Source organism: Spodoptera frugiperda, chromosome 17 (assembly GCF_023101765.2).
Source record: "Spodoptera frugiperda isolate SF20-4 chromosome 17, AGI-APGP_CSIRO_Sfru_2.0, whole genome shotgun sequence".
In the NCBI taxonomy this organism is placed as follows: domain Eukaryota; kingdom Metazoa; phylum Arthropoda; class Insecta; order Lepidoptera; family Noctuidae; genus Spodoptera; species Spodoptera frugiperda.
The window spans coordinates 4516270-4532353 of NC_064228.1; the positions used below are offsets into that span (position 1 = coordinate 4516270).

General features: G+C 34.4%; 1 protein-coding gene across 1 annotated transcript in view; it reads right to left on the minus strand.

The window, feature by feature from the left end:
* Window positions 1–1727: 1727 nt before the first annotated feature.
* Window positions 1728–16084, minus strand: part of LOC118276846 (irregular chiasm C-roughest protein) — a 123680-nt gene continuing 109323 nt past the window's right edge. Inside the window, exons 17-22 of the mRNA XM_050699782.1 lie at window positions 14931–15046; window positions 14098–14252; window positions 13398–13586; window positions 11536–11642; window positions 10967–11069; window positions 1728–3695 (exon numbers count right to left, since the gene is read on the minus strand). Coding sequence (XP_050555739.1) covers window positions 3658–3695; window positions 10967–11069; window positions 11536–11642; window positions 13398–13586; window positions 14098–14252; window positions 14931–15046 — 708 coding nt within the window. The 3' untranslated portion in view covers window positions 1728–3657. The remainder of the gene's footprint in view (window positions 3696–10966; window positions 11070–11535; window positions 11643–13397; window positions 13587–14097; window positions 14253–14930; window positions 15047–16084) is intronic.

Sequence of the window (16084 nt, forward strand, 5' to 3'; positions counted from 1 at the left end):
GTGAAAAACCACCCTTAACTTTCTGTCAACATTCGTCAAAATTGTCAAAATTCCTTTTTAGAATATTCGTCCACTTTAACTTTCCCGTTTCTAAATATCCACAGTTTCAGAATAGATGTTTATATGACATGAAACTCATACACCTGTATAATATATTTTGTAGAAGTTATAAACATTTTACAACTGTCTCCAAATTTTATTTGACATATAAACTCTCTGTCATGTATAGACAATAAACTATTTATAGTTTTGAATAAAATTTTAGTGTTGTAGGTATATAAATAAGTGGGTCTAGACTACATAATTCAGGAAATTGCACAGGACAGGGCACAATCTAAAACTTATTAATGGAAAGTTCCAAAAATATTTTCTTCGACCTGGGAATCGAACCCATTGAACTATTCAGGGTCACTAATCAATTTCATATTAGATCATAGCCATTAAAGAGGTTAAAGTCTGCATTTTCAGCCAAAAAAAGCCACCTAAAATGCGTTAGTAATACCAAAATATGGGTGATTTTCCAGAGATGTGTATAGCCATGCTACGAAAATATAAGAGCTAAGCTGTGAAACTATGGGACGATTTCCACCGATACTAAGCTAACTGTGTGAGTGTGATGCGTAGCTCGAGAGTGCGATATAACGATAGTTGCGATTCATAGCACGCACCTATTACACGCATCTTTCCATGTAAAAAAACATATCTCAGCTGATTCCATTTCCACCAACGCTAAGTTATCTGTACCAATAAATATGAGTTTTTGGAAAGCAAACGCATCCACAGCAACGTAGCTCAGCCCAGCACATCTCTGGAGGCAAAAACACCCTAATACTAAAAACATATCAACTAAAGGTAAATTGAAAGAGCATTCGATTGAAAGTTTCCCTTCAAAAAGATAACGAAATAGAATAGTGTAGTCGAAGGAAATGGCGAAAGAGATCCCTCAATACACCGTGCTATTCACAAAGTACATCCTTTGACATCGACCAACTAAATTAGATTCCCAAAGGGGAAATAAAAACACACACTACATAGGCCAAGTTTTCTTTTATTTAGAAAAGTAGTTTGTACAATTTCACTAATTTACAAGTTGCAACTCTTAACTCATTCCTTTTTCTCTAACTAGGTTTTTTATCTTCACTCCATAAAACATAGTTTCCATACTATCCGCTAAATTAGTTCATATTTTACTCAAAAGCCTTACATTGTTTTTTTTAATATTATGTAGTACAATTTTCTTAACAATTTTCACTCACATAGTTACATAGCGATTAATATTTACAAAAAACACTTTAATCTATGTATCACAGAAAAAATAATTATTTATCTAGCATAATAATAGTTTTATTACAAGAGGAATAATCGACTTAAACCACCCTACACTCAGACGTTTTTGCATTTTTTCGAAAGTTTAAAATACGCGAGTGTGTAAGCAGTTTTATTTAGCTAGTAAAAAAGTACACGATATTTTTCGTATCTTTTTTTAAACTAAAATACAAAATAGAAAAAGATTTTTAAAATAAAAGTACATTTTTTAAACTAAAAATACAAAAAATATCGGGTTGAAATTTAACATTACAAGACGGATGACATGATATCTAAGGCGATTGTGTCGATATAAATATAGTATCTCTAGGCTATTTTACGCAAAATTCTTCAAATATTTTTAAATACTATTAAATTAATCAAACAATTTAAAACTAAAACTTTTAAACAACATTTTTTTAAGTGAAATATAAATTCTATTAGGCAATAAAAATGTATTTTCGTATATATTTTTTTAACAATAAATGCAATGTAAAATTTCTAAAAACAATTCATGAGTTTAAAATGATTTTTCGAAGAGTAGAAATAGAAAAACTAGGCGTGTGGTGTAGGTTAGTCTAATCAGTCTTGAATTGAAAAATTTAAATGAAATATTAACGTTTCCTATAGATTATTGAGCATGTGATAAGCCGTAATTATTTAATTTGATAATTGATTTTAATTAATATTACTATTATTTTTTATCTGGGCAAAATAAAATAGTACAAGTATTTAAAAAATGCCCAGTAATATACATAAAATATAAATTAACATTGCACTACAGAAAATAATGGAAGAACTGTGCTATTTTGCAAAAATTAAAAAAATATATGTAAAGATATGTTTGAGATATTATGAGAATGGCACATTTTAGACAAAATTAAAGCTTATTCCATAACTATAAGATTTATTTCTAAATAACAAACTACGAGACAGAAAGTGATAAGAATCTTTATTTATTTTGATATGTAACTTTCTGAAAAAAAAACATGGTGTCACGTAAAATAATATAGAATAGCTACTATTTGTCCAACGTTTATACTACATTTTATTTTATAATTGTGAAAAATATAACATAAAAATAAAGTAACTATTTACTACGCATGTATTTCTAAAAGTTCTTTTTTATATAAAAATTGACTTTGATTTTTATCTACAAGAAAAAAATAAAATTTTATGAATCTAGAAGGCGATGATTTAATGGAAATGTAACAGACGTTTTCTTTGAGAGAGATATTTTATACATTTAAAATATTAAAATAGCTATTAAGCTAAAATATATTTTACCCAAAAAAAAAAAATTTATGAAACAATAACTATAACAGAAAAAATTACATTCTCTCAAAAAATGCAGCCGTTACATTTGAATACATTTAATTTAATATTATTATACACACAATTTAATACAATAGTAACAAGACCAGTCTCAGTCGGGTTATACGAAATTGACGAAAATTTACAATTTTTTTTTTTGTTTAACAACTTACAAAGAATTGACTAAAAGTTTTGAATGTTGAAGAACCATCATTTTAATTTTTTGACATTTTGCTTACAGTCCGATAGTAAAGAGCTAGAAAACAGCATTTTAAATACTCAATATTATAATCCTTTAACCGCCTGTGTCACATATTTGACCCTGCCGCTCATGTCGTATTGCTGCGACAGAGCACATGCATGATTTTTTCGTTCTATTCACATGATTGCTCCTCTTTATTTAGTGTAGATATATTTTTTTAGATTTTTAGCTACGCGCTAGTGGCATGGTAATTGATATTTAACTGGGCGGTTAAAGGGTAAATTACTTTTTTTTATGAATAGTCATCAAAACAAACAGTATTATTTGTCTTAAATCAAAATGATGTCATTTCATCATATTATACATTTTTCCAGTTTAATAAAACACCTATTAAGGTAAAATACACGCAATAGGCATAATTAACATCTTGATAGGTACAAACCGATCAATCTTTGCCTAATTCGGTTATGACAAGGATTTCTTTTGTTGTAATCTAGTGTTACGATCTAAAACCTAGATTTTGAACACTAATATGCTAGCTAAACAACGTCAAGGACAGTAGAGGCTCACAATTTCAATTCAAATATTTTTTGTATTTTTTTTAGTATACAATTTTAAAATTAAATCTACAAAAAATATTTAAATTCAAATTGTTATATATTACAAAAGTTTAATAATTGATTACATTTCATTAATTTGACCGCTGAAGTGATTTGAGAAAATACTTCTAAATTAATAATTAAATAAAAAAAAAACTAAGTTATTTATATTACACAAAGTCATTGCGTAGTAAATTCATCAAAAGTCTTCTTTATAGAAAAATTGTTAAATTTAACTTACACGTGGGTTGCTAAAGGGGTTTGATGCCCGTTACCTGAAAAGAAAAAAAAACTGTCAATATTTTATTATAAAAAACATTCCGGCGGCCCGGGGGTTACCTACCAACGGCAAGAAGCAAACGTTATATGTACTTTCTAAGTATGTTTAGACACTACTGACAAACGGTGAAGAAAAACATTGGAAACCTGGGCTTTTATTTTGTAATCATTAGTTTGAAATCGCCAACCCGCATTGAGCAACCGTGGTGATTAATGCTTGAAAATGCAAAACGAACCGTGCGAGGAAAGGTTTTTGGTCAGCAGTGGCCACTTATAGATGTGATATTACTATACGAATAATAACTCATAAATAAACATAATACAATGTTTATTTAACAAGATAATATAACGTCGTTTAAAACTTAGAATTAAACTTATAAGTTATAAAAGACATTATAAGTCAGTAGGTACTTATAAGTTACTTGAACGAAAATACGCGATCTATCGGGATGTTCTGAAATGCTTTTCATGATTTACTACCCGTTTTCAGCACAGTTTGAATTATTTACCGGTTCGACAACACTTGATATATATCCTATTCTATTTCCGCAGTATTTGAATAGATGAAACTTCATATATGATATGAAATGAAATGTAATAAAAATATGTTTGTATATTTTTGTGGTGAATATAAGTTTCACAATACGGTATTATTAAACTATGCATACAGATATTATTTGCAGGTAGATATTATTTAATTTGATATTTAGATATTTCTATTTAGATTTTTCTATATTTGTTACGAAAGAATTTACTATATTGGCGATAATATATTTAAGAAGAGCCAAATTATAAGTATCCTTAACCGATGAACATGCATGAAGACTGATTACTGTTGATGAAGCGAAAGATGTATGTAAGATTAGTAGCTATTGGTATTCTATTGCCTCTGTGTAAATTCAATTACTTTTTTTATTTAATTGAAAAAATAACATTTTAATTATATATACGACAATATATTTACCTATATTATATGTCGACGCATTTGTTTTAAAGTTTATTCTTATTTCTAATTTATGATTAATTTTAATTCATTTCATTTCTTTGTTCTGATAAATAAATTTATTAATGATCTTGATAATTAATTAGGTAATTCTATAAGAATATTTTGATCAATTAAAAGGTTCAAAAAGCAACGATCATTTTAAAAGGATTTGAAATATTAGTAGTTGTTACAGCCGCCATTGTTTATCGTTGGTTTTTGAATATCCGTTTTGTTATTACTGTGTTTTAAAATGTGTTAGTTATTCGACAATTCGTTTAAAATTACTTTATGAATTATGAAAGATCAATTTGAATTATTAGAATTAAAAAGTAAACACGTGTTATTGTAAATTCCCTAAACGTGACGTTCAGCCGCCATGTTGATTTCTTGCATCGTTCACTGAGTTCACTAAGACACTTTGCTCGTGGCGATTGGACCGAACGGTCGTTTGGTGAGTGCTTTGATACTTATAATTGTTATTGCTGTTGATAATTATTATTGTGTTTATTGATTATTGTGTTTATTGATTGAGTGGAAAGGTGTATTTACTTTTATAGGTATACCAAAACTGTAATGATAAAGAAGTTATAAAAATAAAGCTGTTTTATATTTCTAAATTGTGTTTCGTTTATCTGAGACATCATGAGTGCAAATAATACGGATGGTGACGTCAGCGGTGCTGACGTCACCCTTCCTAAAAACCCGGCTGGGATTAATACCTCGTTATCAGAAGTGGGATCACCACCCACTTCTCCTAGTCATTCTGATGCAATTCCCATAGCTAACACTTCTGTTAGCGGGGTTCCAGCCGAGTTCTTTGCTCAAATGATGCAGATGATGAAGCACGTATCGGATCGTATGACGAAGGTCGATTCTAAAGTGAAAATCAGTGATATATTTTTACCGTCATATGACCCGGACAGTAATATAGGAATTCGCGAGTGGTGCAAGCATGTTAGCACTGCAATGGACACGTACAACCTCAGTGATTATGATGTTCGAATGAAAGTAGGTAGTTTATTGAAAGGTCGTGCGAGGTTATACGTAGACAATTGGTTGGTGTCCACGGGGTCTTGGGAGGAGCTGCGCGATGTGTTGATCACGACATTTGAACCTGAAAGTCGGTATTCGCGAGATGTATTTCGGTTTCGAGAACATGTTTACGACAGTAGCAAAAACATTGCACAGTTTCTATCCGAGGCCTGGGTATTATGGCAACGTGTCACCAAAGATAAGCTGACTAGTGATGACGCGGTAGAGGCTGTTATTGGCTGCGTTAGTGACGAAAGATTACGAATTGAATTATTAAATGCGCGTGCAAAATCTGTACCTGAATTAATTTCTGTAGCTTCATCAATACGTCCAACAAAACGTTTAAATTCGAATCAGACGTCACAGAATTTAAACAAACGCCCACGTTTGGCAGAAAAGTTATATTGTCAAGTTTGTAAGAGGACTAACCATGATACACGTGATTGTCGTTTTGCGAACAAAAACACATCTCCACAGCCGCGTCAGGTTTCAAATAGTGAAACGCAAAACACTGTCAAACCTACCTGTACGTTTTGCTCCAAAGCTGGGCATACATATGAAACGTGTTTTAAACGTGAACGCTCAGTGGTTTCAAATGTGAATTGCGTTGGCAAACCAAATCTTACTTGGTTACCTGTCACTATTGGAAATTTTGAATTTACTGCTATTTTTGATAGTGGAGCGGAATGTTCACTGATACGCGAGTCGGTGGCTGCGAAAATTCCGGGTAAACGCGTTGATCAAGTCCATTACTTGAAGGGCATTGGGCAGTTTACATTGATGTCGTTAACTTGTTTAACTACCATTTGTCAGATAGACAATTTACGCGTGGAACTACAGTTTCATGTGGTTCCGGATTACGAAATATGCTCTGATATGTTGATCGGTACTAACCTTATTAAGAACACATACCTAAGTGTATTAGTTACGGCCCAGGGTGCCAAATTACTGCACCAACCGGTGGTCTATCACATGCATTCACATGATGAAAAATTTGATAGACTTATTACCGACTTATCTAGTGAAGATCAGATAAACGAGTTAAAAATACTGTTGAACAAGTATACACATTTGTTCATTCATGGATATCCGCGTACGCGGGTTAACACGGGTGAATTAGAAATCCGTTTAAAAGATCCTAACAGGTATGTAGAGCGTAGGCCGTACAAATTGAGTCCTGTCGAAAGAGAAAAAGTCAGAGAAATCGTGACCGAGTTGTTAGAACATAATATCATTAGAGAGAGTACCTCTGCTTTCTCTAGTCCCATTATATTGGTGAAAAAGAAGAACGGGCAGAATCGCATGTGCGTAGACTACCGGGAGCTGAATAAAAATACTCTTAGGGATCATTACCCTCTACCTATAATTTCTGACCAAATCGATCAACTATCAGGGGGCTTCTACTACTCAACATTTGATATGGCAGCGGGATTTCATCAAATACCGGTGTCCAAAAACTCTATTGAAAAAACTGCCTTCGTAACGCCCGATGGCCTCTATGAGTATTTGGCCATGCCGTTTGGTTTAAGTAACGCTGTTTCTGTATACCAAAGATGTATAAATAGAGCTCTGGGGCCTCTACTTTACGGGCCTAATCCTATATGTCAAGTATACGTAGATGACGTACTCACAAAGTGTAAGGACTTTTCAGAGGGTTTGTCACGCATTGAGAGAATACTCATGACTCTTCAGGAAGCAGGGTTTTCAATCAATGTGGAGAAGACGGCCTTCTTTAAGCGTTCTATTGAGTACCTAGGTAATATCATATCAGACGGACAAGTTAGTCCTAGCCCGACAAAAATACAAGCCCTAACGAAAGCCCCCATTCCCACAACTGTTAAACAAGTACGGCAATTTAACGGGTTAGCGGGGTATTTTAGACGCTTTATACCAAACTTTTCTCGTGTTATGACACCACTATACGAGTTAACTAAAAAAGACGCAAAATGGGAATGGAATACAAGGCATGATCAGGCTAGGAATTATGTCATCCAACACTTGTCCACTGCGCCTACCCTTTTGATATTCCAGGAAGACGCTCCTATTGAACTGTACACCGACGCCAGCAGCATCGGCTACGGGGCGGTGTTGGTGCAGATAGTTAACGGGCGACATCATCCAGTGGCCTACATGAGCCTGCGTACCACTGAAGTAGAGAGTCGATACCACTCCTACGAACTTGAAACTTTGGCGGTGGTTAAAGCAATCAAACATTTTCGTCAATACCTGTACGGGAGGAAGTTTAAGGTCATCACTGACTGCAATGCGCTTAAAGCGTCCAAATTCAAGAAAGATTTACTTCCACGAATTCATCGCTGGTGGGCGTTTCTCCAAAATTATGATTTTGAAATAGAATATCGTAAGGGTCAGAATCTTCAGCATGCCGATTTCTTTAGTAGAAACCCAAATATGGAGAGTACAATCAATACTTTGACCAGAAATACGGAATGGGTTCAGGTAGAGCAGAGACGAGATAGTGACTTACGCTTACTTATTGATGGTATTGCCAGCGGTAATCCAGTAGAGAACTATGTCCTGGTGGATGGCGTACTCAAGAAACGTCTTACCGACTCACGATTCGGCAATTATGAAGCTATTGTGGTGCCGAAGTCATTTCAATGGAGCTTAATAAATTCGTATCACACTGCTTTACAACACCCGGGATGGGAAAAGACGCTATGTAAATTACGAGAGTCCTACTGGTTCGACAAGATGAGCTCAATCGTTCGAAAGTTCGTGGATAATTGCATTGTATGCAAAATGTCAAAGGGTCCTTCTGGTGCTACACAAGTTCAACTGCATCCTATACAAAAACCAACTACGGCGTTCCAAGTTATCCATATGGATATTACGGGCAAATTGGGTTCTAGAAACCAAAATGGTCAGGACGAGTATGTGATTGTTATCATAGACGCCTTTACCAAATACTTACTCCTTAATTATTCAAATGATAAAAGTCCAAGCAGTTGTCTCGCTGCATTAAAACGCATGATCCATTTATTTGGAACACCCGTACAAGTTATAGTTGATGGAGGAGAGAATTCCTGGGAGATTTCAAAAACTATTGTGACAACTTTAGTATCAACATTCACGCGATTGCGCCAGGAGCTAGCCGAGCGAATGGACAAGTTGAGCGCGTCATGGCTACACTGAAGAACGCGTTGACCATGGTAAAAAATTATGAAACCGAGAACTGGCAAACTGCTTTGGAAGCCCTGCAATTGGCATTCAACTGCACTCCTCATCGTATAACCGGAATGGCGCCACTCACTCTCCTGACTCGAAGACAGCATACTGTACCCCCACAACTTTTGAGGCTAGTAAACCTTGATGAAGAAACTATTGATTTTGACATACTCGACCAACAAGTCCAACAGAAAATGCAAGCTGCTGCTCAGTATGACAAACGACGCTTTGATCAAAATAAGGCTAAGATAAGGCCATTTCAAAAAGGTGATTACGTACTGATTAAAAATAACCCACGTAATCAAACATGCCTGGACCTCAAGTACAGTGACCCTTATGAGATCGTGAGGGTTGAAGATAAGGACAGATACATCGTTAAACGAGTAACAGGAAGAGGACGACCTCGTAAGGTTGCTCACGACCAGCTTCGGCGGGCACCGCAGCCTGGTGATCAGGGTGCCATGTCGACGCACTCTGATGATGACCAACAAAACAACCCTGATGACCTCCAGCCCCAGACGAACACAAGTGACCCGCAGTCATCAACGTCACAGGCTGCGATGACGTTTGATTGTTAAACAATCGGTGAGTTCATTTCATAACTTATTCTATGACTTAAACACAAAGAGAATTAACAGAGACATAACAACCCAGTTTAAAATAACAATAACGAACTAACTTAAAAATTTTTCACATAACAAGACAGTATTAATCCTTACATGTCCCATCTCCCACCTAAGTTGTCATTTTCAGAGCCTCTGTGGACCACGGTCAAATAAAGGCCTAGACCACAGCATCGTCCTACCCATTTCCTTTAGAGCCTCTGTGGACCACGGCGTACATGACCGCCCAGACCACAGCCACAATACTTTTTAAATTTTAACTCAATAAACTGTGTGGACCACGGCGTACATGACCGCCCATAACCACATTTCTAAGACAAAGATGTACTGTGGACCACGGCGTACATGACCGCCCAGACCACATCATCAATCAAAAATGCAAGGATGCGTGGAGACATTTGCATTTACTAAATAACAAAAATATGAAACGTGTAAAATGCGTGGAGCATTATAAACACGATCTACGAGAACATATTTGCTTATCATTATTACAGCTCATTCCTATGTGCAAATTTAAAATTATATTTCAATACCTACCCTAGGTATGCTGTCCAGATACCTAGTAAAGATAAAAACTTTCTACTTTCAGAAACGAGGCAGGCGCAGAGCACGCACCGCCCCGCAGAATGGCCGTGTCGACGCATTTGTTTTAAAGTTTATTCTTATTTCTAATTTATGATTAATTTTAATTCATTTCATTTCTTTGTTCTGATAAATAAATTTATTAATGATCTTGATAATTAATTAGGTAATTCTATAAGAATATTTTGATCAATTAAAAGGTTCAAAAAGCAACGATCATTTTAAAAGGATTTGAAATATTAGTAGTTGTTACAGCCGCCATTGTTTATCGTTGGTTTTTGAATATCCGTTTTGTTATTACTGTGTTTTAAAATGTGTTAGTTATTCGACAATTCGTTTAAAATTACTTTATGAATTATGAAAGATCAATTTGAATTATTAGAATTAAAAAGTAAACACGTGTTATTGTAAATTCCCTAAACGTGACGTTCAGCCGCCATGTTGATTTCTTGCATCGTTCACTGAGTTCACTAAGACACTTTGCTCGTGGCGATTGGACCGAACGGTCGTTTGGTGAGTGCTTTGATACTTATAATTGTTATTGCTGTTGATAATTATTATTGTGTTTATTGATTATTGTGTTTATTGATTGAGTGGAAAGGTGTATTTACTTTTATAGGTATACCAAAACTGTAATGATAAAGAAGTTATAAAAATAAAGCTGTTTTATATTTCTAAATTGTGTTTCGTTTATCTGAGACATCATGAGTGCAAATAATACGGATGGTGACGTCAGCGGTGCTGACGTCACCCTTCCTAAAAACCCGGCTGGGATTAATACCTCGTTATATACTAAAAAAAAAAACAAAAAGAAAGGAAATAATCAAGATAGTTTAGTCTAATATACATTTTTTCTTACCTTTTTTAGTAACAGTCGCATTACTTATAGTCCTATTCGATGGTGCTAGTATGTAGTGCGCACTCGGCGATTGTGGTGTCGCCGACGAGGTCGCTACCCCAACCTAGGATAAAAGAAACAAGACAAGTTAAAAAAAAATCTTATAAGAGTCGACTGGATCAAATTTTTAAGACAAAGATGATAAAATGGATCTCAAATCCATGTTTTAAATTTATAAATACATATTTTTCTATTATTTATAAATGCATCTTTCTTTCATAGAATTTATATTTGACTCAAACTTTAAAAAAATAATCGAAAAGGGCATGCTAGAGGCTTATATTCATAAGCAGCATTTCGCGACACAGGGCACGGCGACTGTCGCGCTGCTACGCAACACATGGCTTGAAAATAGTCGAGTCAAACAGTTACGTGAGTAAGTTACATTATAATATTTATTTTAGTATGCCTCACGAAAGCAACAAAAAATTATATTACTTTTTTAAATCTTATTTGTCCACAAGATTAAATTAGTTTTTTTTTCTTTATTATTTTAAATATTAATTATTTATTGTCTTTTTCTAACTTACCGCTGGTTGCGTACTGTCAGTGGACATGGTTGAGGTGGTAATGGGGCTGGTTGCACATTGTGGCGACGCCAGACTGGTCGGCGACGTTATTGAATGTGACGAGTTACCTGTTGGCAAAATAATATAAAATATTATTTACAAATATATAGCAATATAAAAAAGATGTATGTTTTTACATACATCTTTTTTGTTAGTTACATTTACTTATAAGACAGACAATCCTTTCTAAAATGGAACCGTTTCGGATAATTAAATACATTTTTAGATTGGACAATACACTTAAAAGCTTCTCCTAAGTTTAAAAAATACTGTGCTAAAAACCGCATTAAAATCGATTCAGCCAAACGCGAGATAAACATACATACATACGAGTACCTATAAGTCGAACTGAGAACCTGTATTTTTTTATCGCCTAAAAATGTCCAAAATGTGCTGTATGTAGGTTGTACCTAGTACTTATTATTTTAATTAGTCACAAACTATGAGCAGATTTGTTAATTACCAGATGTCAAAGTTATGAAATGAAAAAGAAGAATAGAATAGAACTTAAATTTGAAAACTACAATCACATACGACAATGAAAACAACCTGAACTGTTTGTATCTAATTTGTAAATAAATAATTTCATACACTTAATAAAAGTTTTCTACATGTAGTATACATTTTACACAGTGTAATATATGTATATAAAAATGTGCAACAACAAAAACAAATATATCACATCACAATGCAGAAAATAAAAACGTCATGTATTTTTATTTGTAAAGTAATATTTTCCTGGTTCTATGAATTTCGCCTTTACACGGAATGAGTTTACAAACACAAATATTTGCAAAACCAATATTGCGACTGCCGAGATTGATTTTTATACCGTCAGGGAATTGAAGTTGCAGAAAATGAATACCACTGCCTTCTGAGCTTAAAAAAATAATTAAAATAAATACTCTTGCCATTATTTTTTTAAATCAAAAGCTGTGCTGTACTGGTTTAATTGTCGACATAATTTACATTGTTGTAAGGTTCATTCTTGTATAAATTTAAAGTTTCTGAGTTCAGGGGTGTTCTAAATATACAATTCTTTCTTTCCCTAGTAACGTGATATTACAATAGGGATGGAGACGCACAAAAATAGAAATTCTATTTAGAAAGGTAATGTAGAAACTTATTTCAAACACGTCATGTTTTTCAAGATGTTTACCTAAATGTGACGAAAATGGCCTGTGTTTGGCAGTGAATTCTTCTTTGTTGCTTATAATTATGACGAGAATAGTTTGAATTGCTTTATAAAATTTTAACATGGGACACCATACAGGTAATTCTATATAGGATAGGTATACCGTTAAGCCTATTTGTTATCATCTTGGCTGACCATATACAGAAAATGACCGAAATAAACCCAGTAGGAAAGCCAAAAAGTGCATTTTTCTCTTTGAGCTAATTTGAACACTCTTCACAAATACGGCATTGTAACAGCCGCGGCACATGTCCGTAACATTTCTAGACAACCTACAACATTACAGCTACTTCTGTGGTCAATGAACATAGAGCTGTTTACACAGAATTTAATACTTGATTAATTTCATTCATAATTGAAAATGTATTTTTTTAAGTTTTCGGTTTTCGTTGAAATATTTAGTTGTATTATGCTTCTGTAAACTACTAATAATTGTAGTTTCATTTAAGTCATATGAGTGATCTCCATACTGTATAAATGTACCTAAGAAACTGATTTATAGTCGCTAATCTCTGCAAATTATCTTCAAGTAAACAAACTAGCATAACAAGACCTATATTCAAATAGATGACCTTATCAATCTTAGCTCATGTTTTACTGGTTATTAAATAAACCTTTATAAACTTACCTGAAGGTAAAACCACAGAACTCCTGACTGAGGAGTATGGTGGTGGTGCTGGAGTAGATGCTGGTTTAGCGGTGTTCACCGTGGTAGCGAACCCCAGACCTCCCCCAGTCCGTAAGTGGGGGTTGCCGTAGGTAGCCGCGTACCGAACATCGACACCGTGGATGATACCACCGTTTGGTACCCGGCTCGCTAAAAAAGAAATAATGGTTAATATATACGAATCAACTGAACTGTGAAGTGAAGATGAAGTTATCGGGTTATAGTTATGGTATAGCAGATACTAAATACGTAATCTTAGAACCGAATATTTTTTTTTAATAAATGCAACGTCATGTCTTTTATCCTCGAAGGGATAGGCAGATGTACGCATTACCGCCCTGATGTTATAAGTCCCATGTATTAGGTGATGAGCTTATTGACATTTACCGGGCACGATTTCAGATTCCATGCTACTACTGAGAAATTATCGAAAAACCTAAAAACAGGTCCAGTGTTACTTTGCCAGATGCGGGAATTAAACCCGAGACCCCTTGCAGATAAAAAAAGAAAACGAGAAAATCCAATATTGCTCATTCTAGAATCCAATCCAATTGAAAGACAATCTATAAAGAACTTAACGAGACTTAGATATCATGCTTACTTCCAACAGATCTGAACACTCAAGTAAAGATTTGCATCAACATAGAATAAGTCGACTTACCATCAGGAGTAGGCAGTCCAAGATTATTCAAGGCGTTACTGCTATCCTGTCTCTTCTGTTTTCTCTGCAGTGAGTTGTTCTGAGACCCATTGCCGTTGTTAAACTGGACTGTTGATGGAGTATCCACGCTGCGTGGTAAGCTACCGTTGACAGACCTGGTGTGATACAACATGGATTAAGGATTAAAATAAATAAAACTAACTGCCGCACTTAGAGACATTTAATGAGTACCTAAACCATTCCTTAGTAACGATTTTGTATCGAAAAATATTGCTAAGGACTGGGTTAAGTAAACCTTAATTGACTCTGAGTACAGCGGTAAGATTTTTGCTTTGAAGAAGAATGCATTTATTTTGTTTATAGTACAGGTGGGTGTTTCTTCAAAAAACTTTAACTTTTATTTAACAAATCATTATTCTCCCGCGTTATTAAGCATCATGGTAGCTTATTGTCATCCTTATTTATATTTGATTGGTTGAGAGCAGTGTCACAGCTTAATTTATTGAAACCAAATTTTGTGTTTCAATCGCCAGAATTGTTAACTTTTGGGTGAGGATAAAGACGCCGTTAACATTTTGTGACTTTTTTTGAAGAATCACCCAGGTACTACTTCTTCAAAATTAACTGTCAAAATAAATTTGCAACTCTAATACAAAACAGTAGAGCCGGAATTCTATTGAAGAAAGCCAGGTAAGAGTAATTAGATGCCTTTATCACAGTATATTATTAGCAGGTACGAATTTCATGCTACAATTTACGGTTCTACGATTTTAATGTCTATACCCCGTCATCATCCCTATTCTTTTATTAATAAGCCCTTCTTAACAACTTACCTGTTAGGTGTCAGCTTTTCACTGCTCATAGTCGGTGACTGTACCCTCAAAGAGCCAGGAGTATAGTCGTGGCCATAATGTACATAAGTTTGGTAACCGTTGTTAAAGCCGTTTACCTAAAAAAAAGAAAAATTTAGTACCAGATCCCTAGAATACAAGCTTAGTAAGATGTTGGTAATCAAAAACAAATCAATTATATTAACTGTAACCAAAAATTGGACTTAGGGATTGTTGCGGCAAGGTCTACAATACAATGATTAAGGTACAGGACTTTTTGGCATAATAAGAAGACTTCATCAATCTTTCAAACAGACAGATACATTACTTTATAAGTATGGGAGAGCCATGCTTTAGCAAAAATGGGCCGGCTCGACCGGAGTGATACCACGGCCTCACAGAAAACTATAGTGAAACAACGCTTGCGTTGTGTGAGTGAGGAGGCCCAATAACCCTCTATCCCAATCCCCGATTCCCCAATAACCCTTAAATTCATAACCCCCCAATATGCACGCAACGCTATTCTAACGCCTCTGGGGTTTCAGGTGTCCATGGGCGACGGCGATTGCTTACCATCATCTCTTTTACCGGCTTATTCCATACAAAAAATACATACAAGCACAAACATATATTACAAAACGCAACATTACCATCAACCTCAGTCCAAAGATTACACAAAAATTTGAAAAACCCCCGACAAAAAACTAAATTTTCCTTTTAAAAAGTAAAAAATAATAAAAGAAACTTAATCTTAAAGTACCTAAAAATGTACTAATAATTCTAAAAAAAAATACGTCGCGTTGGGGGACCGCTCCTAATTATTTCTTACTTATCTACGATTTGTTCATAAGTATCACATGCTTGGTGTTAACATTAAAGTAAATTGATGTTTAAGTACTTAACTATAACGCAGAAAATAGAAATATAGCGGCGCGGGCGGCGGTGTGCAGTCCGTATTCATGCGGTCCCCCAACGAGACGTATTTTTTTTTAGAATTATTAGTACATTTTTAGGTACTTTAAGATTAAGTTTCTTTTATTATTTTTTACTTTTTAAAAGGAAAATTAAGTTTTTTGTCGGGGGTTTTTCAAATTTTTAATTTAATTTTTTATTTTATACTTTTTATAGGTAGGTTAGGTTAAGTTAGGCTTAGTATA